This window comes from Aythya fuligula, chromosome 8, assembly GCF_009819795.1.
Source record: "Aythya fuligula isolate bAytFul2 chromosome 8, bAytFul2.pri, whole genome shotgun sequence".
NCBI lineage: Eukaryota > Metazoa > Chordata > Aves > Anseriformes > Anatidae > Aythya > Aythya fuligula.
The window spans coordinates 1,482,792-1,508,572 of NC_045566.1; the positions used below are offsets into that span (position 1 = coordinate 1,482,792).

The following is a 25,781-nucleotide window of genomic DNA, read 5'->3' on the forward strand; positions in this document are numbered from 1 at the left end:
ACCCCATATCCCATCCCATATCCCATCCCATCCCATATCCCATATCCTCATCCCATCTCCCACCCCATATCCCATCCCCACCCCATATCCCACCCCATCTCCCACCCCATACCCCCTCCCCACCCCATACCCCCCCCTCCCGCCCCGCCCCTCCGTGCGTTGCCTCCTCCCCCCCCAGCAGCCGCCCCCCGCGGCGGCCCCGCCCCTCCCACCCCATCCCGGCGCGGGCGCGGCGCGGGGCCGGGGCCGTGCGGCGGCGGCGGCGGCTGCCGGGGCTGGGGGCTTAGGGTTGGGTTGGGGGGGGGGTGGGGGGGGTTGCGGGCTCTCCGTGCCCGGCACCCCACGACCCCGCGACCATGGCCGGGGCCATCATCGAGAACATGAGCACCAAGAAGCTCTGCATCGTCGGCGGCGTGCTGCTGGTCTTCCAGGTCATCGCCTTCCTCGTGGGGGGGCTCATCGGTGAGTCCGGACCCCCCCAACCCCCCCCCAAACCCCTCGGTGCTCTCGGTCCCTTTGTGCTCGCTGCTCCCCCCCCCCCCGCCGGCCAGGAGGGGCAGAGAAAAGTTTTTTTGTGTGTTTTTTTTTTTTTTTTTTTTTTTTTTTTTTTTTGGCACGGGAGGCGCTCAGCATGGCGACCGGGCCGCGGGGAGCTCGGCTGCTTTTTGGGAGCCCCCCCCCACCCCGGAGCCTTCCCCCTGCTCCCCCTCCTCGCTTTGCAGCCGCAGGAGGAGGAGGAAGAGGGAGGAACAAACCCCCCCCCCACGCCGCCACCACCTCCGTTTGCACGGAGGACGAAGCCCCCTCCCTGCCCCCAGACGGAAAAAAATGAGATTAATCAGTGCAATAAATTAATAAAAGCCGGGGAAGGGGGGGGGGGCATGCCGCTCGGGGCGCTCCCATTGTCTGGGCTGCGCCGGGGCCGCCCCCCCCCCTGTTTCCACCCCCTTCCCTTCCCCTCCACCCCTTTCCCCTCCGCTTTTGTCCGGCTTCGCCCCGGGGGCGCTGCTCGGGGCCCCGGGGGCTGGGGCTGGGGTTGGGGGGGGGTTAAAAATCGGGGCCGTGCAGCCGGGAGCTGCCCCGGGGGTCCCGCGCCCCCCGCCGGGCTCCCCTGCCCTGCCCCGGGGGGTGCTGAGCCCGGGGGTCCCGGGTGCTGGCCCCATGGCCCCCCCCCTGCCCCTTATCCAGGCGGTGGGGCCGCCTCGCACCCAAAATCCCCCAAACTTGAGTTGCCCTCCTTCCCCTGCCTCTCCTCCCCGCCTCCATCCCCAAGGCGTCTGCGACCGGCTTTGGGCTAAAACCCAGCGTTTTCTGGTCTTGCGGGCCTGACCCCGTGCTGAATACCAGCGGGACTGGCTTTTTTTTTTTCTTTTTTTCTTTTTTTTTCGTTCCCTTCCTTTCCGAAGGAGCTGGTTCGGGCGCACGTTGCCGAGCTCCGTGCTGATTCACTAGATAAATTCCTTGGCCTGTGCAGAGGAGCCATGCTCAGTGCTCCTTCATCTTAGGGCACTGCTAGAAAAACCCCTTAAAGTTCAGAAAACGCTAGCTGCACGTACAAAAGCAGCACGCTGGTTAGAAAGCCCCGTTGCTGTTTTCGTGCGGGGGCAGGCGTGATAAGCCTGGTGTTTGCGGGGTCCGAGCAGCCCTCCCGTCCATCACTCAGTCCCTACAAACCCCAGCACCGGGTGCCTTTCCTGCTCTGAGAGCCTCGGGGCCGCACAACCCAAACCCAGGGCGGCTCCACGTGGGTTGGGTAAGGGCATCTTCTCCCCGGCAGCGAGCCCCAGGGGGCTGTTAGGGGCAGGCTTCCTTTAATTGCTGCAAAACCCCACTGCGAGGCTTCCAAAATGCTCTTCCCCTCCTGCCCTAGGGGCTCGCGTGGCTCCTACCGCGGTGACTCTTGCCCCTGAGCCTCTGGAAGCCTTCCTGCGAGCTGCTGGGCTCCCTGGTGCAATTTTTGGGGAGCAATCATGGCCTGTGCCTCGCTCCCCGGGTCCCCAGCCCTGGGTGCTGCAGGCTGGTGGCCGGTACCGTGTCCCCGGGGCCACCCCAGGGTGCCCGGCCCCTGGCCCGTGCCCCTTCCCAAGAGGAGCCCACCAAGAGACGTGTCGGTGGTAAATGTCCCCCTGCAGCGTCCCCACGGGCACTGCTGGTGCTCCTGGTGGAGCACGCGGTGGGATGCGAGCCGAGGGGTCACTGAAATAGTCCTGGGCTGGTTTGATCCAGCGCACCGCACGGGCACCGAGAATCTGGTTATTTTAGTTTATCCAGGTCTAGACGAACCAAAATATGTACACAACCGGGACGCAGCTACAAAGCGAAGCCAGCCGCTCCTTTAGCAGCCGGTTAGGTCATGTTTCAAAACAATGACTAAGTGCTCTATTTTAACAGATTATTTTGCCAGTTGGAAATACACAAATGCAGCACGTTGGTACCTGATAGGGCAGCAAGGCTTCATTATCCTGAAATCATGTTTTCTGCCTGTGGTAGCTCTCAATCTAGTTCCTGAACAGCGACCTGTGTTAATGCCTGAGCTTTAATCAGGCTTGCAGACTTCCATCAGCTCTCTCATTCAGATATAAGACTTTTATCAGCACTCCCTGGGATTTTTGCTTGAAGTGCCTGTTGGCAGCATGTGTGGGATGTTCGCGTACAGGAGTCATCGCCTGGGGGTGAAGCTCCTGTGGCAGCCCAAGGGAGCTCGGCAAAGCTAAGGAGCAAGAAACCCCTTGCAGGGTCGTGTCTCTGAGCTTTTTCCCTGCTGCTGGGGGAGCTGTGGGCTCCAGATAGCTGCACCTCTGTCCCAGAGCACCCAGCTCCCTGCCCTGCTGCGGCCCCTGCAAGGCTCTGCTCTGGGTCCTGTGCTGTGCCTGCTGTTAGGCTGTATTGGTAATATGGGATCCATAAAAACAGTCGCAATGAGGCCTCCTCCTTGCATTCCTGCTATAAAGGACAGGGTGTTTGTATTACAGGAGGAAAGGATCAAACAGGGATGCTTCCTGCTATCAGTCGAGTGTTAATGGGTGAGAAACCAGGCTGGGTCTGCTTTGCATTTGGCATTCCCGCAGCTCGTGGAGGGCTGGGGCTCGATGTGAGGACAGGGCTTCTCCTGCTGAACCAGCAGCAGCATTGGTCGGTTCCTGCAGCTTCTGAAAGTTTTGAGTGGGACAAAGACAAGCGAGGACAGCCGTGTCCTGCCCCAGTGCCGGCCGGGTGCTGGAACCGGTCAGTGGCAGGCTGACCTCGATGCCTTTTGGCTGTGTTTAAACCAAAGCTCTGGATTACAAATCTTTGTCCTCTGTGTACCACGTGGGAGCTGCTCGCAGAGTCCTTGCATTCTGGAGTTCCTGTATGTGTGCCGTTTATTATTTTTATTTTTTACTTAAAGATAAGAATACCACTGCTCAAATCTGGAGTTCATGGCCGTAGCAGGGAACTCTGTATTGCTCTAAGCCTGCTGCAGGCTGCCATCCAGGTGCCTGCGGGCAGTGATTTACGTGTCCCGTCGGGCTGCGAGCTGCTGCCTGACCCCGTGAGAGCTGCATGAGGCACTGCACACCCTTGGACCTGATCTGACAGTCTGGGACAGGGACCCACCTCTTCTCCCCGGGGATTTGGGCTGCCCCTGGTGTCCAGGAGAGGCCCCAGAGGGATGGAGGGCTCGGGGTGAGCCCAGTCGCATGCACACCTAGGAACTAGTAACCCCCCCTTGGACAACTTCTCACTACTTCTAGGACCACAGGGATGCCTCGTGAGGATTCAGATTACCTTGTTTTCCGTTCAAATGAGCTGGCTTTGGATGTAAGAGGACTTTGCTGTAGCCAAGCCAAAGAGCAGGCACACACACACACAGAGCAAAGTGCTGGCAGTCCCATACCACCCGTGCATTTTACAAATTAACTGCTTGGAAAAGTGGAGGTGTCTCTTTTAGCACGAGTCCTCTGGGATGAGGGGGCTGCATTTGTGATCAAGCAGGTTCGCTGCCTCCTTGCCTTGGTTTAAGGTTGAAAAAAACTGGAATTGTTTTGACTGGAGCAAATAAAACTCCTGCTTGTGTGTCTCGCCCAGAGAGATAATGAGTCATGAGTATAAATGGCTGAGCAGCTATCAACAATCCCGGGTCATTATCTAAATGTCTGACTTGGCTCCTGAGCAGTGAGTTTCCAGGATTTCATTTCCTTTCCTGGGATTTCATTACCTCCCCGGGCCGGGTGGCTGTGGCGGAGCAGGGCCTGGTGCCGGCCCCTCCGGCTGCGCCGCGGGCACCGGTGCCAAGAGCGGCCCCTGTGCGGGCACATTCCTCCGGTGCTGCGGCCTTGGCAGCGGCTCTGGGAGCAGAGGAAAAAGCAGACGTGAAAGGTCACGTCTGTGCAGCTTGTGTCCGCCCGGTCCTTCTCGTTAAGAGCTGAAACTGCAGCTAAATGGGCAAACATAGCCCAAATTGGCGGTTCTCAGGCAGAGACATGCGCTTGGGGCTTTGAGGAGCAGGCAGTAGGGGCTGTAAATCCTGTGAGTTTTTTGTTTTTTTTTTACTTCATGCTTCTCGCAGTTGCATCACCTCCGAGCTGCAGCTAATTCAGCGAGTTGCATGAGGGAGCCGCAGGCCTCCAGCTGATGCGAAGCGCTCTTGCTCCACTCCTCCTCTTGTCACCACGCTGGCTGAATAGGCCCGGGTAGGGATTTAGCAGGAAGTCTTTTCTGCAGCACATAAAGCTGCCGGCCTTTGAAGTCTAGGCAGCTGTCTTCCACGCCTGCTCGGAGGCCCTTTGAAGGAGGGTGTGTGCCTGCACCCCAGTGCCAGCCCCTGTCTGCGAGGGGCTGAGGGGGCCGCAGGGACCTCGCTGTGTCCCAGCACCCATGGACAGATGCTGCTGAGGCACTGCTGGGTGACACCGGGTCTCTGTGGCTGTTTTGGGGCCGTTTCCACAGGGTTTGCATCTTGCCCAGGCATAGCAAGAAATGTGTTTGGTCCTGGCTGAAAACTGACAAAGGATGGCTTGGAGGGAGATCCAAGGGCCTTCGTGGCAATTAGTACGTCAGTTCTACCGTACTTTTCTCGGTTGCTGCTGCTCTCTGAGAACTGACCCGCTGAAGAAGTCTCCAGCTTGCCTTGCTCTGAGAGGCCCTGCTCCTTCTTTCCACGGCCTCTTGCTGCAGGAGGATGCAGCAGTGGCATCCAAGAAGAAACCTCAGGCAGAGAGCTGTTGCGGTCGTGCCGCATGGCGTTAACGAGCACAGGCAGTCCCAGCGGCCGCAGTAGGGCCGTTCTGCTGGCTCTAGTGCTTGTCCAGGGACCTCTGGGATCCAGCAGCTCGTCTCAGCTTGGGGCAGAAATCTCACAGCCAGGCTTCCTTCATCTGCTTGGGCAGGTTTGTTTCCATGGCCTGAAACAAAGTAGTGCAAGAAGCTTGTAGTGCTGGCAAACCTACTGGAGAAGACAGCTAGCCACGCTGGGCTGCGGTGCTGTGACCGTGGATGGAAGCAGTGCCCCTCTTGCAAAAACCCATTCCCTCCTTACTGGGAATGAGACTACTTCTCCAGTTTTAAGCCCAGTTTGTGCTTTGTTTGAAAGAAGTGTAGTTAAAGGTTCAGCAACAGCAGAATAAAAGGCGATGAACACCACGGGAGGCCTTCCCTGCTTCTAGCCCCAAAGCTCGGAGGGTGAGGCACCAGGAGCTGGCACCTCTGGGTGTCCGTGGCTCTGTTTCTGACTTGCCATGTGGCTGTGGGCCTCGTGGTAAACCTCTGCCGCGCTCTGTGCTGTGTCTGATGAGGCCCCAGCAGGGCTGGAGTCCCGCTATCTTTGTAGAAAATCACTCGCAGGGTTTTGATAAATCCTGGGGCTTGAAAGGACTTTGATCTTAAAGTCTGGAGTCCAATAATACAAAAAAGAAAGACATTTCACGAGGGGAATGGGCTTCTACTAGGTAGGGTTTGTTTGTTTTGAAAATAAATTAGATTATTTTAAGAGGATGGTAATTCTGTATGTAAAAGCTGCTGTTGGTCTTCAGAAAAAAGACATGTAGGCTTGTAAAACAGTAACTAGCAATTAAAAAATAGGAATTTAAAGTTTGCATTAGTGATCACTGTCACTAGCATTAAACTGGTAGCAGCAAGGTTGGCAAAGAGAAAAAGAAGAAGACTTTTATGCTGCAGTAAACATACATAAGTATATATAACATGATTCAGGTTCTCACCGCTCCAGCTGGAAAACCTCAGTCCGGGGGATGATAAATTAGCTTGTTTATTCCTACCCTGCTGTTGGTTAGTGTAATGAAGCAGAAGTCCATTGTGTGTGCTCATTGGGTAGTGATGGCTCTGCGCAGAAGGGGGTAATTGAGTAGAAAAGCAGAATGCTCCTGGTGCATGGGAGAAGTTAACACCACATGAGGTCAGTAGGATTCAAGCTTTAATCAATGTGGACACAATGCAATTGAGATTTTGTAAAGGGCTTGTTTATAGTGCGAGAGCAAGGGTCAGTAGTTAATTTGAAATGCTGTAGGTGCTCGAGAGGAGAAGGTACAAAATATATATCGTAGAGGTGAGTGCACGTGGGGGAGAGGAGTGGATGTTGCTCTTGCGAGTGGGCTGAATGCCTAGTTTGCATGAATGAGGAGGAGGAATTTGAGAGTTTATTGCAGGAACTTTTAAAAGATCTACTTAATTTACTGAAACTAGTAATTTGACTGATGGTGACTCAGAAAAAATAGGCATATGTAATATTGTAAAGTTCACAAAGCCTCGAGCTCTTTTATCTCACAGTAAATCTGTTTAAATTTTTTCTACTTAAAGAGCTAAGCTAAGTCCAAATACAGGTGTTTTTCCTCTCTGAGGACTGGTTCCTGAGGTAAGCCCACTTACAGTCAGTATCTTATTTTCTGCTTTTCATCCCAGAAGAGAGCAGGGCAGGTGGCTGCTCACACACACGGTGGAGGAGGTGGATTGCTGCAGGGACGGGACGGGCTGGCCGGAGCCCAACAGAAGAATCCCGTTGCTGAGCTGGAGAGGTTATGTGGTTACTGTCCTAACCCCTGTCACAGTTTGAGCTGGGGCTTTGAGAACTAAACAAAAAACGAGTTCTGCAGCACATCAGTGCTGTTTGTTGACATCAGCTGTGATGTCCCTGATCCCAAGAGCAGACAAATGGCTCGTTTGTATTCCCCCCTCATGCCCGAGGCGTGCCCTCATTCTGCTGCTCTGAGCTCTGACAAGGATCCTGCGGGCTGTAGGACTGCCAGAGGTGTGGTGCTGCTTCAGGCTTTTTCCAGCCTTCGCTTGGGCCACGAATGGAGCTGGAGTTTGGAGAGTTTTCTGTTTCATTTGCCCGTCCCGCATGCCAGCACCAGCCAGCCTGAGAGAGACAGGGTCAAGTTTGGCTTGTGGAACAAAGGTGTGAAAGGGTGTTCATGAAAAAGTGGCATCCATTTGGAGAAAGGGCTTCATTTTCTTCTGTCTCTCTTAAACACCTGATGGCTTTAACGTTTCCTCTCGGAAATCTGAAGGAGAAATGTCACATTTCCACGCTCGACAGCTCCTTAAGGGTTCCTTACCACTAAAAGCCCCCCTCTGCTGCTGTGTGCTCTCAGCCAGGGCCGAGCACCGAGCTGCCACCACTGCAGCTGCTCCCCACCATCCCCAAATACCTGCGTTGTACGTTGTAATGTGCCGGCCAAGGAAGCACAGTTCTGTAACACACAGCGTTGGCTATTGTTTAAAAATGTACGCTAACAGAATTGAAGATTTTGTTGTTAACTAATTGTGCTTGTGTTGGCCGGGGAGCGGACATTTGCTTGCCTTTTTAAGCAGCCGAGCTGGGAGGGTTAAGTCTGAAGTTCAGACTTTTGCCAAAAACAATCCCAAACTCGCTCTGTTTGTTTCATTTAATTGGCCGCAGTGCTCCGCTCATCTCAAACTGAATTAAAACTTTCCGTTCTGAGATTTCCGACAGCCGGATCTGGGAGGGTGGTGGTGACCGAGATCCACCCCTGGGGCTCAGGAGCACAGGGCACCTGTGCAGGACACGCCGGGGGCCCACGGGTCCCTGTCCCTTCAGGGACATCGCTGCTGCCCCATTCCTGGGGTGTTTGGGACGGGGTGCCCCGTTCCTTCAGCCAGCACTGCAGTACTTCTCCCAGGAACACGGGGGTGGGAGCAGTGCTGGCGAGCCCGGAGGTGCCCTAGCTGTGCAATGAGTCGTTCTCGCTGTGTGCCTCAGCTCTCACGCTGTTTAGTCTATGGGAAGTGAAAGAATTTTGATTCCAGTTGAGATGGAGGAGGAAAACCCTCGGTGTCTGGCAGTCAGAATGGTGAGCAGTGCTGAGAAAACAAATCCTCAAGTCATTTTCTGAATCAGCTCCTTGGGCTTCTCTGACCGCTGCTGTCCGTAGATACAAAGCATGCTGAGATATTTCATGCAACCCCTCTTCTTTGGATTTGTTCTGTAACCTTGATGCCTTTTACCTTTCAGTCAAATCGCAGCTCCTGATTCACATGAGGCTGAGTAGTTCTGGATCCTTCAGAGCTGAAAGCAATTCCACTGCTGATTTCCACCTGCCCCCTCCAGTCCAGCATTACTTATCTCTGTTCCTTAGCTTGTTCCTTTAACTGCTGCCCTTTCCTCTGGGCACAGCTTGAGAAATTTCATACGCTCAAGCCCACGTATGCATGGTCCGTAATAGAAAAGAGAGAAAAGCCTCGCTGGAAATTGTGAGCACTTCTTCAGTCATGAAGCAGCGGTGTGGATGGCTCATCAGACGCCCTCCCAGGACGTGGCAGGGGCTGGCCCTGGCACTGGGTGCTTGGTGGTGCCCTTGGGGTGCCCGTGGCGAGCGAGGGGTCTGGGTGGGCTGCAGCAGGAGGAGGGGAAGGCGGCTGCCTGCTGCCCTGCCAGCAGCACGGGCAGGCTGTCCCAGCTGGCTGCAGCAGCCTTTAGGACAAAGGTGTTGGTAACATGCGTGCAAACAAGCTTCAAAGCCGGGAAATGCTATTCACTGCCCAAACTAGCATGAAAAGCAGAGAGCTACAAAAGGCAGGCTGCTCCGAGCTGCTGGCTGCGTTTTCATGTACGTGCTCGCCCGGGTGTTTGGGGAGGATTGGGTGAGGATGCCTCTCTGCCGGGCTGAGGAGGGTTTGGTGGGGACAGTCCTGCCTGCGCCCCGCGGGCATGTGCGTGCTGGCTCCATGGAGATCCGTGCCTCTGCCCTGAAAGCCTCTGCAGCCAGTAATTGTGTCTGTGAGCTCGTCCCCCGAAGCTTTTTCTCTTGAGCATTGGGAAGGCATCCACGGGCAGCACGGCTCCTCCGAGCTGTGCCAAAAGCCCCGTCCTCGCCTGCTCCTGCAGCACACCCCAGCGCTCCCTGCCGCGTTACTGCTCCTCCGAGCGAGCAGGTTGGGGACAGGGGCTGAGGCTCCTCCACTCCCTTATGCAAAAGCTTCTATTTAATTATTTACAGGCAGATATATATCGCCGAATGCGTAAAACTGAACCCTCTAGCAGCCCACAGCCAGAATGGTTGAAAGCAGCCTGCTTGGCACCAGCGTGTAGCTGAAATCCCTTGATGCTAGCTTTGTTTTGCATAGCACTTTGTAATGCTGTTAGTTGACTTGGCTGCAGCTTCACAAAGCATTTTTTTTTCCACTTGGTTCAACACTCGCTCGAATTTAATGGGAACGGGGCCAAACAAGTAATGCAAGCCAAGTGCCGACGTTTGTTTGGTGTGCAGTTCCTGACAAGGAATATATATAGCGATTGTCTCCTGCTCCTCCGAGCTGTAGCTTTGGCAGAGGGGCTGTGGGTGTCAGCACGCCAAGGCTTTAAAATCATAATCAGTCAGCGATGAAAACGTGTATTTATGGCTGTAATGAGCTGCATCAAAGCAGGAACCGCGAGCCTTCCCTGCAGGAGGAACAACGGCTCCTAATTCAGGGATGCCTACTTCTGCATCACACAAAGATCTTTCAGGGTTTCAAAAGCTCTGAGAGCGCCCAGCCTGCATACGTGCCTTATTTCTCACCAGTATTCCTCACAGGCACGTGGGGCTGCAGTTTTAGCCGCTGTCACCAGGCTCTGCATCGAGAAACGACGTAAGAACGTGGCAGCGTGAGTCGCATGTTTAATGTGCCCGTGGTACATTGTGGGAGCATCCTGTAACTGTTTTATTTTGAATGCTCAATATTTTTTTCTGCTTCTTTCTGGCATATCAAGCTCTTTTTTGGAGCTGCCTTAACCTACCAGCTCTCGGTGGCTCCCAGGGGATCACAGGGCCTTCAAAATGCTCTGAAAGTGCTGCGGATCCGTGATGCGCCTGGGCTGGGGGTTATTCTGTTATCCTACGTGCTCCCTCTTTCAGTTCACGGGATAGGAACGTTTCAGTGCTTCTCATCTGCATTAGATCATTTTAACATTATTAAATTTGTCCTAAACTTTTTAATTGCACACTGTTTTCATTAAAAAAAAAAAAAGGTGGGGGGTTGTTTTCCTTAATAACTGTCATTCCACAAGAAAGTGGCATTACATAACTTTAATTTTTCCAAATTCCTGTGAAAACAGAAGTAAATAAAACTTTAATAGCTTATAAAGAAAGAGTTAACCTTTTCCTTCTGCTTTCCTAAACCTGTGAAGCTGGAAGAAATTAATTAAAGCACATCCAGCGGTACTTACAGATTGCACTTCAGAAATCAGACAGTTCTGGTTTAATCACGGCAAAACATACCGGGTGTTTCAAAAGTACTGAGCTGGCTGTTGTGCAGAACAGTGCTCCTGGAACAGTGCTTCCTTCTCAGAAAGGGAGCAGGTCCATAAGGGACAGGAGAATTGTCACCCAGCTTCTTTCTGCCCCTCGGCTCCCCGACCCGTGGGCAGCTACACCAGCTATGTTAGAGCTCCCAGTCCTCGATGTGTGCAGGTAGCATTAAAATATTCATGTCCCTAATGATGGCAGAAACGAGGCAGAGCTGCTTTCACCAGAGGGCTTTGCAGGGCAGAACTGTGAGATAAATACTTCTGAGTTTAAAAGCTGCTTCTTTCTCTTAGAGAGATTTGCATGCTGCATCCCCAGCCATGCTTCAATGTTTCTGACTGTTCCCTCATGGATGTAAAGCCAGAGCAGGGCAATCCCCAATAGTTTTAACTAGCTGACCCAGGATGTTTTACATCCCTGCTATAATGCCAACGGGTGTCTCGTGCCCATGCATTCAGCTTGGTTCTCTGATCACGCCTTGACTCGGTAAAGAAAAACGCAGCATTATTCAGTTTGTTGGTGCTGGGAGCTGTTTGCTTCCTTGGCGTTCTCCAGAAGACATTATCCTAGGACTGTCACCCTTCCAGGAAGAGCTTTGATTCAGCAGGGAGCAAAGCCTTCCTGCTGGGGAGTTGTTTGGCTACGTGTGGTTCAGATCACTGCAGTCTGGGATGAGATTTCAGATGGGTTCATGTCTGGGTTTGTGATACGGTGATGGGCTTTGCATAGGGGTTGGCTTGAGTGAGCCAGCTGGAAGGGTGCGTGCCCAGAGAGAGGTGCCAGTAACTTCCAGTCTGCTGCTGGTGTAACTGAGGAGTCGGAGCCTGCGCCGGCGGGTTCCTGCTGCTTCAGCTAATTCTCATTTGATCCCACTACAAAGTCAGTAATACAGCTGTAGACGTAATAAACTTAATTACTTAACTATGGGATCGTGGAGCTGTGACGGAGCATCATTTGATGCATTTGTTTTGAATTGCCTTCAAATAGCTGAATGGGGAGCTGAGTACTTTGGTGGGGAACCCACTACGTGCAACATCTAAAGATTCGAAAAATGTGGTTTTCTCTTTCATTTACAGCTCCCAGCCCCACGACAGCTGTCCCTTACATGTCAGTGAAGTGCATTGATGTAAGAAAAAACCACCACAAAACCAAGTGGCTGATGCCCTGGGGACCCAACCACTGTGAGAAGCTCAAAGACTTCGACGAAGCAGTGAGCAGGCAGATCGAGGCCAACGACATCGTGTTTGCCGTGCACATCCCTCTCCCCAGCAAGGAGATGAGCCCCTGGTTCCAGTTCATGCTTTTCATCATGCAGCTGGACATCGCCTTCAAGATGGACAACGACCTGAGTAAGTCGCTCTGCCCTTTATCACATGCTGGCTGTGGGCTGTTTTTTTCCCCAGTGTCTGTTTTCATCCACCTGCTTTTATCCAGCACCACATGCTACCTGGTGACGTGCCCGCACGCAGCGAGGCGATGCAGCAACCTGCCCCAAGGCTGGGGGTGAGGAACGAGGCATTGCAACGTGGGCGTCTCCAGGGAAAGCTGCTTGTGCTGCGTTAGCGGGCGGCTAAGCAAATGGTGAACAGGTTCCGTGCTAAAGTACGCGGAATATCAGGACCTGCACTGGCCTAAATCCAGCAGGTTGCTTTCACAGCATGCGCTCCTGGGTTTCAGAAAGCTTTCCAAAGTATCTCAAGTTGCTGAGCACGCAGCAATGGTTTGCAGTAGGTAATACCATTGAACTCTTAAAAGCTGAAAGGGACCTGTCCCACTTCTGAGCATCAACATCCCGCTCCTTGCACAGGCTCTGCACACATGCAGCCGCTTGATGAGTTGAATCCTGCATCCTCCGTGGGGTAAGTTTGCCTCTGGCTGGAGGAGTTTGGCCTCCGAGGAGGTGCTGGAGGCACTGCGGTGACCTGCTGGAGGCGGTGGCAGTGGGGACACCCCTGCAGAGGCTGCTCGCCTGCTGCTGTGCCACGTTGCTGGACTCTAGTTCCCCTGCCTCAGTCTGCATGGAGGTGGTGAAAAGCAGTTTCAGGACATAATTTTAAATGTTTTTTGTATCTCTGCCCCAAAACTCCTTTGTACAGATAGTTCAACTGGTTGGTTGTTTCCCAGTGCCATAGATTTTAAGCTGTGGTGTCTTGCTCCATGTTCACCAAGCACTTTTGTATGGTCAGTTTCTAAACTGTGAGCTGAAGTAGTCAGTAAATGAAATCATCCATCCACACGCTTACACGAGGCTTTGCCATAATTACAATTTTAATTTCTTCTGCAATTTGAGTTTGCTTACTGGCAAACTGCAGTAGCTGCCCTGCCTTCCATCACATGCTGAGGTACGGGCTTGCTTGGGTCTGATAAGGGCAGATGGAAAACACTTCTTGGCCTTGAAAGGGCAGAGTTCAAATTAAACATCAGAACTGTACAGGTACAGGAACCGTGGAAGAAGCTGTCTTACTGGGATTCAACCTCAGTACCTGAAGAAGATGAAATACGCAAAAACCCCTACAAAAGCCTGCGAGATGAAGTCAGGAGCAGCAAGGGCAGGCTGCTCTGCCCCTTGCTGAAAGAACAACTGTAGGCGTGTTTGCACATTGTGAAGTGTTTTGGAAAATCCCTCTCTCTAACAGCCATAACCTAACAACAAATAAACAATTTACTTCTCAAACTGGTCCAACCCGGGGCTTTGGCAGCTCTCTGCCTGCTGCCGTCTGCCTCTTTGCAGGCCTGGCTCGAGTGCCCGTGGGGAGCAAAGCGTCTGCGGCTCCTTCACCGCCCTGCCTGGTCAAAGGGGCCTGCTCCTCCCCAGCTGTGTGCTGTGTCGTCATCGAGGGAAGCTAAAAACGAGGTCTTCTAAAGCTTGCGTGCATGTTCTTAACCCTGTAATTATCTAACATATGGAGAGCGGCTCTGTAACTTCACCAAGGCCTCGGCTCCTTGGCTCCACCAGGCCGCTGCGCCTGGAGAGGCTCTTAGGGTGCCAGACTGCAACTCAAATTTTCTTTGAGATGAAAAAAAAAAACGGAAAACTCATCTTTTGCCACCCTCTGGTTAATAAAAGCAAGGGCTGGGGGATGAGCTGGACCAGCTTTGCAGTCCGAGGTGGCTGCTGGTGTTCCTGGTTTGTAAGAAGTGTTGGGAGCCATGGCATGCAATGCTTTGTTTTCAGTGAGCGTTTGGCACATCTTCAGGGTTTTCTTTCATTGACTGAGGAAAGCTTAAAAATGCTGTTTTCCTACACTTTATGCCAAGCTGAAGTCAGATGTAAATTAAGTGTGAAATCTAAGCAACCAGTGAATAACACACTTCTTGCTTGCTAAATTGTGTTGTAATAAATTAAAAAAAAAAAGGTAGCAAGAAAGTTGTTAACCTAAAATAATTACGTATGCGTGTCTGTATCTTGCTGCTAACTCTGCGTTAGTTTTACGAGCTTCGTTTATCAGACAACTGGAATAATCTCCCAAAGCAGGTGAGGTCACCTTATTTCTTCTCTCAGAGCAGTGTTGGGAAGATGCCTCTGCCCATAGGGGACATCTGTGTGCTCTGCGCACCCCAGGAGCAGCTGGGGGAACCCAGGCTCCATCACCCACTGGGAAGGGATTTCCCTGCAGTGGGGTGTACTGGAGGGCACCCAAAACACCCTGCTGGGATCCTGCCCTTCAGAGGAGCTGCCCTGCTGCATTCAACTGCTTGGGACATAGCTCAGCTGTTAAACAGCTGAATTTTATTTCCCTCATGTTTATCCCTCGTGCAGAGCTGCCAGCGACTCGGACTTAATCTCGCATCCAAGTTGTCTTTGTCCTTTCCCAATGCGCTGTGCATGCAGTCATTGAAAAGCAGGCCCTCTCCAGAAGAGGGGGAGGAGGCACAAAGGGAAACTAGCCGTGCTGCCCCACACCTCCATCACAAAAGCTGTGGCGGGGGGGTTCCGTGCTGCCCCCAAAGGCAGGGGGGCTGTGGGTTAGGGTTAGGGTGAGCACAGAGCTGTCGCAGGGACAGGGTGTGGGGTGACACCGTGCCGGCTGCCAGCAGCTGGGGCTCAGCCACCAGCTCACATACAGGCTGCTTGTGGAAGTTGGAGTGTTTCTCTCTTACCCTGCAATTACATCTCATTCCCATCGTTGGAACCAGCAGGCATTTCCAGGGGAGGGATGGGGGACTGGAGGGTCCCTTGGGTCCCCTGTGCCTTCCCAGCACCGCAGTCCCCTGCCAGCGCTCCTCCTGCTTCACTCCGCTCCTTGCTGCTGCATGCCCTGGATGGGGTACCACAGGGACGCACCCTGGTGGGACGTGCTGTAAGCCTGGAGGGGTGTTATTTTTTTTATTACCGCTGTTTTTTTGGCCTGGCACGCTGCCCCAGCCCCTGTGCATTTGGCAAGCAGTTGTGTTCTGAGCAGGGAACGTCGGCCCTGCTCCCCGAGCTGTGCCGCAGCGTGGCCGTGTGTCCGTGCCGAGCTGTAGCTCCTGCACCTCCATCCCTCGCCGAGCAGGGCCCTGCCACAGGCACGCAGGCACCGCAGAGCTGCTGCCCTGCCCTGCTGTCACCTCGGGGAAAAATAAACATGAAATGGTTTAATAGCGGTTTGGCATCGATGAGCGAGCCATCCCTCAGGAGTACAGGGTACGGCGGCGCGGGGTATCAGATAATGCTGCCTTTATTTATCGGAGGGCGTAGCAGCACGGAGGGGCCTCTGCGAGTTTTCTCTTTAAAAAAACACGCTTTCCTCTCTTTTTCTAGCTAGTGAACTTAAAATATTAATGCGTGAGGGACTTCTTGCTGCTTTGCTGTTGGAAAGGAATGGCGTACAGCATGGCTGTGCTGCGTGCTCCTGTTCGGAGTCATGTCATTTGTGTCTCTTTGGAGGTTTTTGTAACTTCGGAGAGCCAGCGAAGCACAGAGGCATATTGTAAGTAATTCTAACACCTCTGTTTGCTAGCACACACTTCTTCCCAGATAGCCGTATTAGCATGCAGCTGGCACGGAGCCATCCCCAAAACAACTTCTCCATTTTTAGACTATTGTTGTGCGAGTGAAGATCCCCTGTGCGAATAACACACTGTAAAGTGAATCATGGAAAAGATCTTGGGCACTGAATAGTCTGCAGTAAAATACTAGGGAAAAAAGGGGTGGGGAGGGTGGAGGGGCTGAGAGCACGAGAGGCACCGAGCAGCCCTGTAGCCCTTCCTGCAGCTTCTGTAGCCCCGTGCCTGGGGTGTCATTGAGAAATCTGAGCTGGGAGCGCCACCGAGATCATCTCTGACTGTGCTTGGTCATCCGTGGGACATGCAGTTAGCTAAACAAACTTGTCTTTTTTAATTATTTATTTTTTTTAATTAAGATAAACCTGTGACACCAGCGAGATTGTCGCTCTGTACCGGAGCTGCTGGTATCAGGGGTAGTTACGCAGCCCTTATCTCCGAGGTCTGCGTGGCCGGGTTTGCTGAGGCATTGCTCTGCCCCAGGCCTGGCCCGGACAGCTCCATCCCTCGGTGCTGGGTCAGACAGATTCCTATCTCTGGGTTTGTACCTTTTGTCATCAGGAAATTCTGGAGAATCTTGTTCAGCGTGCACGGAGGAACTGAGTAATGACTTTCCCTCCAGTAGCATCTACCTGAGTGCAGGTAGATGCCAGCTTCTCCTCTTCCTTCCTCCCTTGTATTTTCCCTCTTCTGCTCTGGCTCAGCCTTGAATAATTGCAGTACTCTGCTCTCTGTCCCTGCTCTTCTGAACTCAGCCTGCCTTTGCTGCTCCTTTATAGAAAGGAAATTAGGAAGCTGTTTGCTTATCTCTTGGCTTCAGCTGCTGCCATCGACCTGAGACCCCATTAGGATTTGGCTGCTCTAATGCTGCCTGGTCCCCAGACACCCGCGTTCCCCCGCAGGGCTGTGTCCCTCCTGCCACCAGCTGGCCACAGGCTGCTTCATCGGGGTCCCAGCGCTGGGGACAAGGAGCCTGAGCTGCCAGGAGAGTGCTCAGAGGGCACCGAGGTGTCCCACAGGGAGGCCATCCCCTCACAGCAATGAGAAAACCGTCTTTGTGCAGCTCGTGCGGGTGCTGCGTGACTTCCCCCCCGCTGCTGATTTTTATCTCTGGCAGCGCGCCGTTCCCAGGGCATGGCTGAGTGTCTGGGGAAAAAGAAAAAAAAAAAAAAAAAGAAGAAAGCAGAAGTAAAAACCAACTTGACTGTCAGTCTCCTGCCTCCTGCGCCTTCCTCCCATGCACTGTTTTGACAGTAAACAGCACAGCTCTGAAACACCTCGCCTTTATCTCAAAGTCAGGCCCGGCGGGGTGTCAGCTGCTGCCTGTCTGCGGGCAGGAGGAGGCGCAGGGCACTACGAGAGCTGTGGCTGTGCTGGGAGAGGGCAGGCACCCCCACCTTGCCTGTACAGCCCTCTGTTTTAGTATTAATTAGCACCAAACCTTCTTTAGATTCATCTCTTGCCAAACAGCGTCTCACTGTCCTTGCTCGTCCCCTCTCCAAAGATTTACGTATCGGGAGCTGATGGCCCTGCAGGGCCTTCGCCCAGGCTCTGCCCTAATGGGAGAGGTTCCCCCGATGCGGAGCGTGATGGAAATTCAGAGGGGGGTTGTAACGCGTTGCTTTGAAGAGGTACGCTGGTGTGTGTTTTCTGCCGTCTGGTTTTCATCCTCAATGGCAGCAGCAGCGTTCGGATTACCCAGATGAAATAATGAAAGCTGTTTTCCTTGGATTTACTCCCAAGCATTCCAGTTGGTTTTATGGCTTCTGAAATGAAGTTTGTAGTCCTTTCTAATTGGGCCAAGTTTAACCTTATGTTCCCATTTATCTGGTTTTGCTGGTCTCCTAAAGAGCGGACCTGAGCCTGTTTGGTGGAAACCCAGCGACCTGCGGGGAGGAGCCCGCTGTCAGCCTGCCGGTACAGATCACGGGTGCGCGCAGAAACCCTCGGACAAAGCCCGTTGAGTCCACACGAAGGCAGAACAGAGCCACCTCCAAACGCTGTATAAATAGCAGGGCTGAACCACAGATGCCATCCACGCCCCTTCCCATCACTTCGGATGAGTGTGCCACCACATATCCCCCACGCAAAGAAGGCCGAAGGAGATGGCCGAGACGTGGGACATGCGGCGCTCCAAAAGGTCCCCGCTCGCTCGCAGACACCAAGCAGCCCCCTCCAGAGCTCCGAGGACCAGATGGTTTTTGGCGTGGTGCAGCGCTCCGTGCCGAACTTCCAAGCTCACCGAGCGCCGATGTTTTTCCTCGCAGCCCCTTCCCCGTGCGCAGGGTGCGGCCCCGAGAGCCGGCAGCCCCTTTTCCACGCAGCCCCTGCTGCAGAGCCGTGGGCAGTGACATTTTGCTCGCCTCCACCTCTCCCCTGCCCAGGATGCAGGTGGTGATGGAGCCCTGCTGGGAGGTGTGTGTGTGTGTCAGCTTGCCCGCGGAGGCGTCGCTGTCCCCGTGCCAGCAGGCGTGCCACTGCACCCTGCAAGGGGACCCGCCGGCACCTCGGCACCGGCACGGGGAGCGAGCGAGGCACGGAGCTGGCACGGCCCTCGGCAGCTCTCCGAGGGGCTGGGGTGGCCGAGGGAAGCAGGCGAGGCCGCAGCGTGAGCATGCTGCAGAGCGCGTGCCTCTGGCGGAGCCTCGCCTTGGAGCTGTGCCTGGTAATTGGGAGGATTTCACATCTGGCGGAGCTGGTGCGGGCTTGCCGTGGGTTTTTAAGCTGTGTTTGTGTGTTGCTGCTTGGCAGGCTCGGACTGTAACTCTTTCAGTCTCACGAGCTGGCTTAGGGGAGCTCAATAAGACTGCTCCAGCCCTGTTGCCTCCTTGCAGCAGCGACCTCCTGGCTGCACCCTAGCGAGAGCGTGTTTAAAGGCAGGTACACCCCGTGCCCGTGCTGTGAGCGGGCCCAGGAGAGGATGGGTCGGCTGTTCCCACATGAACACGAACAGCAGTGCTCTGAGGAGCTGAAAACACTGAAATACATGCTGGAGCTGCAGGTTTTCCATGTGACACTTCCATCCCTCCTGCCCCACGGTTCAGGGTGGAATTGCTGGCCTGCTGCAGCACCCGAAGCCCAAGAATCATCCACCTCACCCCTCCTAATCCGTGATTTGCCCCTCAAGTTTTTCCTCCAGCTATGGGAGAGTACGAAACTGCTGAGCCAAGCTCGCTGTGGCTGCCCTACCTGGGTGCCTCCGTTCCGTGTGTGCTTGCTGGCGTGCAAGTTGGTGCAGCCGTGCGGGTGGAAAGCAGCCAGTGCCGGGGGGTGCAGGGGGAGGACCCCAAAGCCCTGCTGTAGAATTGCCTGGGTTAAACAATTCGTGTAGGAGACATCGGTTCCTTCATGTGGAGTTGTTTATCAGGACTTTCTTTTTTCTGGCAGGGCCAACTTTAATTTTTTCTTTTTTTTTTTTTTTTTTTTTAAAGGAACCGGGTAGAAGATGGATCTTCTTTATACACCTAACCATATGCAGTATATACTGTTGTATAGTTCTTTTTTGGGGTGGTTTGCTGTAAATCAAAGCTATTTCAGTGTCAATATAAGGTAAATCCTGCGCTGCAATGTCGCTGCTTCCCGAAGCAGAAGGACCTCCAGCTGCGTACCCTCGCATTACCTGCAGTAAGTGTGGCTACCGGCCTGGCTGCTTGCTGCTCTGCCAACCCACAGTGAAGTCTGATGGACTTTTTTGGTCAACTGCCTGTCTCTGCAACTGTCTCTGCTCCAGTTTTATGCCAATTATTGTTCCTAATGCTATATGAATAAGTAATGCTCTTCGCCCACAACCATAGTGCAGCGGCACATCATGGTATGTTAGCAAGACATCAGACCTCCATGACCAGGAAGAATTGGGTTCTTTCTTCTCTACCAGAGGGGAGATAAATATTTTGAAAAATGGGATTTGAAACATATTATTCAGAATGCAAAAATTTCCATTTGTCTCCATAACTGTGTGCCTCTCCTAGGTCCCCTCCATATACAGAGGCTGTCCTCCCTTTCTGTACCATCGGTGTCTAACGAGCTCCGTGTTTCCTTCCTCTTGCAGAAGAAAACGCAGAAATCACCTTGGATGTGTCGTTAGCGTATCGCGATAACATGTTTGATGAATGGGAAGAGATAGCACACGCAATAGAGATCAGGAAGCTGAAATGCACCTTTGGCTCTCCAAAAGTAAGGTGTTCTGATGATGCTGGGGGTGGGCTGGGGTGGGAGTGGTTCTCTTCCTTTCCTTTGTGGTGCTTTGTAGGGTTGTTCAGTTGTATCTTTCAGGCTTGTCACCTTTCTCTTGGCTTAAAATCTTTGAAAATGTAATTGAAAATCTGATGAGCTCTAAATGCAGCTTGGTTCCCTTTGTGGCACGAGAGAAAGGGTGAAGCCAGGTGGTGAGGAAGAAAAGGTGGGAGGTCAATGCACAGACCCAGGTGCAGGCAGAATTGTCCTCTAACATTGTAGTCTGGCTGAAACTTGAAGGCTTTGGGATCTGTGTACCCAAAACCATTCCAGAGAACTTGGAGCTTCCCATCTGGTGCTTTTGTGATGGACAAAACCTTGTTCTTCAGGAGCAGCAAGGAAATAGCCCATCAGGGACACTGCAGCACTCACAGAACTGGGAGAGGTGGGGTGGGAGTTTCTTAAAATAACTTCTTAATGCCTTGACTGCAATCTGATAAGTGACGAGCACAACTAGCAATGACCCAAAACAATCAGAAACTTAAGGAAAAAGGTCCCCAACCCACTGATGAGTCTCCAGACTTGCACAGGGTCTCCCCAGGCCTTCAGAGAAGGTGGGGGTGAGCAGATGGTCTCTCGGTGCCAATAATGCTCTTGGGCAAGCTGAGTTTTAGGGCCTGTGTGGCCGCCCACCACACAGGACGTGGCTGACCACGGTCTTGCCACTTTGTGCCCTTTTGCTAGACCCTGGAGTCCGAAGGCCGTCACTACGACTGCGACTTCCTCCCCTTCATGGAGATCGGCAGCGTGGCTCACAAGTACTACCTCATCAACATCCGCCTGCCCGTCAACGAGAGGAAAGGCATCAACGTGGGCATTGGGGAGATCAAGGACATCCGCCTGGTGGTAAGTGTCTGCCTCGCTGCCCCTCCTCAGAGGGACTGCACCCCGCGGTGCTGCCACCAGCTGGGGCACCCGCAGCCCCTGCCTGGTTCTCCTCCATCCACAGCAGAAGTCCTGCTCTTCTCCATGGGTAGCTTCTGCCTGAAAATGTGCCCGGCACCCCAACTTTCCTCCTTCACAAGGGGTCCATCCCTCTGAGGGATGGTGCAGGGACCTGTCTGCCTGTCACGGATGAGAGCACGGGGAGATGAGGCACAGAACAGCAGGGCTCAGAGGGGAGCAGCTCTCTCTCAGAGCTGGCTATCGCCAAACAGATGCTCGAGGTGGCAGTCAGCTGTCCTTGCTCCTGCCCTCCCGTGCTGGAAAGCCTCCTCCCGCTGTCCCTTCCAGCAGCGGGCAGCCAGCAGGCTGTGGTGGCTGCAGACGGCGGTGGGAGGGCATGTGTCTGGAGAAATGCATTAATTTGGCCACTGCGTTGCCCACCAGCGGTGACTGAGCTCTGTGACTATCTTGTTACTCGTCCGAGCCGTGCTGTCAGTTTTTTCCACGCTGTGTCAGAAGTGCCGCTCTCGCAGACCGCTTCCCACCTCGCGATGGACGCTGTGGGTTTTGGCATTTGTTTCCAACGGGGCTTTTGAAGCCTGCTCAGATGGCCGGGATGCCGTGTGGGCAGCTGCTCCCTTCCCTGTGGTGGTCAGGCCGCGTCTTTCAAAGGGTGGTTGTGTCTGCATGTGCTCGCGTGTCAAACGCTGCGACGTGCCTGCCTCTCCTGCCACCCCTGTAAGCAGAAGCACAGAGTGATGATGTTCAAACCTGTCCAGCTGTCACGTTGCACCTCGTTCCTCCTTAGGGTATCCATCAAAACGGAGGCTTCACAAAAGTGTGGTTTGCCATGAAAACCTTCCTCACCCCCAGCATTCTGATCATCATGATCTGGTACTGGAGGAGGATCACGCTGATGACACGGGCTCCTGTCCTGCTGGAGAAGTGAGTGGGGGCGCGTGTGCCTGGGTGGGGTGACCCTGGCCGAGGTGGAGGCTGCTCCCAGGCAGGGCACGTCTTTGGGGGACAGGATTCCTCTCTTCTCCCTCTCCTGTCCACTCCCTGCACCCAGGAGCACCCAGAAACCTCAATATTGTCACCGCTTCCCCACTAACCCCCCGGAGAAGATGTTGCTTTTACCCGTGGCTGCTTGGAGGAGCTCAGTGCCAGGGGCTTTGCTGGCACGAGGTGCCACCTCCTGGCCCTGGTGACAATCTGCTGCCCCTGCCTGAACAGTGTGGGGTTTTCTTGTCACCCGCTGGGCACACCCCTGGCTGCTATGGCTCTGTGTTTTCCCCCTGCAAACTGGAAATAGATGGAGATGGTGTTTCTCCCTCTCCAGGGTGATTTTTGCTCTGGGAATTTCCATGACGTTCATTAACATCCCAGTGGAGTGGTTTTCCATCGGCTTTGACTGGACGTGGATGCTGCTCTTCGGAGACATCCGGCAAGGCATTTTCTACGCCATGCTGCTGTCGTTTTGGATCATCTTCTGCGGAGAGCACATGATGGTGGGTGTGACAGAAAGGAAGGTGGTTGCCGTGCCCCCTGCCCCTTGCAGCAATGCCTGGCAGCTCCCTTTTCCTCACTGGTTGGGATTTGGAAGCAGCGCTGTGGGGTTTCGTTCCTGGAGAGAGGACTGCTGGCTAACTCACTCTTCCTCATTTCTCCTCCTCCTCCCCACCTCCTGACCCTTCAATTAGGACCAGAACGAGCGGAACCGCCTCTCGGGGTACTGGAAGCAGGTTGGACCCATAGCTGTCGGCTCCTTCTGCCTCTTCATCTTCGACATGTGCGAGAGGTGGGTTCAGTGCTGCCCTGGGGATGCACGGCAGGCTGAGGCCGGCGGCCACCTCTGAGCACAGGGCTCGAGCTGCCTTGGGGAACGAGGGCTTCGATCCTTGGGGCTGGATTCCTTGCCTCATGAGGAGGGAGAGGGCTCCCAGTGAAGACGCTGAGGCCTTTGGGCACTTCACAGCAGCACATCTTGTCCTAGGAAGACACGTGTCCACCTCGTGTCCTCCTCGCCCACGAGGGAAAGCAGCACGGGGCTCTGCCAGCCTCTTGGCCTCCGTGGCAGCTCTGTGTTTTCTCTCTTCACAGGGGAGTGCAGCTGAAAAACCCCTTCTACAGCATCTGGACCACCGAGGTCGGCACGGAGCTGGCTGTATCCTTGACCGGGCTCTGGCAGGCCCACGTGCTCGGTGTGGGTAGAGAGGGGAGACGAGACCTTCCTCCTCCTGGCTGAGCTGTGTGGTGGGGCTCGGGTGTTGTGGGGAACCCTGGTGGTGGCTGCAAGAGGTGGTCGTGGTAGGTTTGGTGCCAGGTGCCTCCGGCACCGGTGCTGTGCTTGGGGACATCGAGGTCTGGGAGGCAGCAGGGGGAGATCCAGGTCAAGGGTGCCATCGTGGCCACCCCACAGGGAGGTTATTGATGACCTTCCTGATCGTATCAGAAGTAAATCACCCTAATAATGTTTTCTGCTACTTCATGTCACTTTCCTTTAACTTGCGCTGCTCAGATGGCCTTTATTATAGTTGCAGGAATCTGCTTGTGCCTTTATTTTCTCTTCCTGTGTTTTATGGTCTTCCAAGTTTTCAGAAACATCAATGGAAAGCAGTCAAGCCTGCCGGCAATGAGCAAGGTTCGCTGTCTTCATTATGAGGTAGGCACTCCTTCTTGCACCATTTGTGTTTTCACAATGCGTTTTCACCCTTAAGGACTACACTAAACCCTTCGCTGTCAATACAGGCCTGAACTGGAAAGCCTGATCCTCAGCTGCTCAAGTCCCCCAGCTGCCTTTTGTTCCTTTCAACTGCTGTTACATTTTTTCCTGTATTTGGCTCTCTGGTCCTGATACAACATTTTAATCTCTCAGGAGGGTGTGTAAGCCAGCTCTCTTTTTGCCTTTTTTTTTTTTTGAGTGGTTGTCATCTCCCAGTTTATCGATGTGTGTTGGGGGATAGAATAAAATTGCTGAAACTGCCCTTTAAATTACTACGGGGAGAAAGTGCTCCCTGTCCCTCAGTCTCTCCTTCTCTAATATTAATGATTGTGTTTAATGGCAAGTATTACCAAAACCACCAAGTTTTTCCACGGCACAATTTCAGATTTATGGGGTAGTCCTAACCAAATCGCAGGAGAGAAACTGTCACACAAAGGTCAAAACCCGACTTGCTCAGCTCATTTTCCCCTTTTTTAGCCTGTAATTTTGTATGTTGTTTCTGCCCTGGCTGTCCTCAAGCTGCTGCAGAACATGAGGAGCTCTCTCTAGCTGCTTGAGCTGGGAGAGCCTCTTGTTTTCATGGCTGTGTAAATATTTATAAGCAGCATTGTTGTGTATAACGATGGTCACTTCTGGTTTCAACAGGCTGGTTATCACCCATCAGGGATGCACATGAAACATAGAAAATCAGACTTGAGAGAATTTGCACAAGATATTCAGCTTTTTTTTTTTTTCTTTTTCCATCTTTCCCTTTAGCAAGAGGCACAGGATGTTAGCTTGTGTTGTAGAGCTGTTGCGGCCGTGCTGTAACTACAACCATCTGGCAAAGCACGAATCTGGCCTGGAAGAGTTAAACTAATGGTCATTTGTTGTCACTGTGGAGCCCAGTAATGACGCACACACAGACATTTCCATCAAAATTCCCCAAATGGTTTAAAAAAAAAAAAAAGAAGAAGAAGAAAAACAAAACCAAAACAATTTTTAAGTGAAAACTTGAAACTATCAAGAGCAAATACAGTACATGGTACGATTCCCAGCCAAGAGATTTTGAGCCATAAAGTTTCTTATAATTTACATTCTTTTGTAGTGCACAAAGTAATTTTGACAAGCGTTCAGAATTGCTGCAGTTTCCTGCCAGAGGGACTCTGGAGGTGGGGATTAGCCCATACAGACCCCTGCTATCACCATACAAGTGTCCCGTTGTCTTGCTAAAACCCGAAATCTCTCCACAGATGTTTGTTTAATGAAAGCTGTGAGCTATCAGGTAGGCTGTCCCTTGGACGAAACCCGTAGCTCAGACTGACCTGCCTCCTCTCTCACATTAACTCTTTGTAAATCAGTCACAAAGGCAGCTGTAATGGAAAGCAAGAGCTGTCCAGACATGCACACCCTGCTCGGAGCATCGGGGAGGAATGCAGACGTGTGTGGGGAACGGAGAATATTGGCTGTCATGAATGCAGCACGAAGGAGTGGGTGGAGGTTGTTTTGGTTTGGGGTTTCGTGGGTTGGACCCTTTTTTTCCTTTTCCTTTTTTTTTTTTTTTTATACTCGTGTCTTGTACATGCTAAAAACAAAAATGGGTTTTTGTGGATTCTGTTAACGTGACCAGTGACATTTCTCTCTAAACAGGGGCTGATTTTTAGGTTCAAGTTCCTGATGCTCATCACCCTGGCGTGCGCAGCAATGACAGTCATCTTCTTCATCGTGAGCCAGGTGAGTGTGACGAAATTCAGCTGCATTTGAGAGCATCAGCCTTAAATTCCCCACGTGCTAGGAAGGTTGGGCTACCTGCAGCTCAGAGAGACCAGGCCTCTGTCTTATAGTTCGCTATGATAAGTTGCTTTTTAAGAAGTTGTTTTCATGTATTTGAAACTTCCACAAAGGCCTTTGGCACACAGGGTCTGTGTTTTTTGAAATATCAGCCAAAACAGTTTAGTCATTTCTGAGAACTCAGCAAGAGCAAAAAATGTTCTGTTCACATTAAAAGAATCTGGTGGCTTTTATACCCACAAAGAAATACCAGAATTCAGTCTGTCCTGGTTTTGACTTTGCAACCCTGTTGTTTCTAGCAAGATACATACCCAGTTATTCCGAGCTGTGGTGCAGTCTCTCTGTACACATGAGCTGATCTAGCTGTTTAAATGCACTTTGATGGTTTACTTCAAGTAACAGTCTCCTGGTAAGTGACATCTTTGAAACAGATGCTATCTTAT

General features: G+C 52.9%; 1 protein-coding gene across 1 annotated transcript in view; it reads left to right on the forward strand.

Moving 5' to 3' along the window:
- Positions 1 to 304: 304 nt before the first annotated feature.
- WLS (Wnt ligand secretion mediator) overlaps positions 305 to 25,781 on the forward strand; it is a 29,520-nt gene continuing 4,043 nt past the window's right edge. The window contains exons 1-10 of the mRNA XM_032192092.1: positions 305 to 462; positions 11,816 to 12,088; positions 19,774 to 19,898; positions 20,643 to 20,804; positions 21,652 to 21,788; positions 22,186 to 22,354; positions 22,547 to 22,644; positions 22,947 to 23,010; positions 23,365 to 23,508; positions 25,198 to 25,281. Of these exons, the coding sequence (XP_032047983.1) occupies positions 357 to 462; positions 11,816 to 12,088; positions 19,774 to 19,898; positions 20,643 to 20,804; positions 21,652 to 21,788; positions 22,186 to 22,354; positions 22,547 to 22,644; positions 22,947 to 23,010; positions 23,365 to 23,508; positions 25,198 to 25,281 (1,362 nt within the window). The 5' untranslated portion in view covers positions 305 to 356. The remainder of the gene's footprint in view (positions 463 to 11,815; positions 12,089 to 19,773; positions 19,899 to 20,642; positions 20,805 to 21,651; positions 21,789 to 22,185; positions 22,355 to 22,546; positions 22,645 to 22,946; positions 23,011 to 23,364; positions 23,509 to 25,197; positions 25,282 to 25,781) is intronic.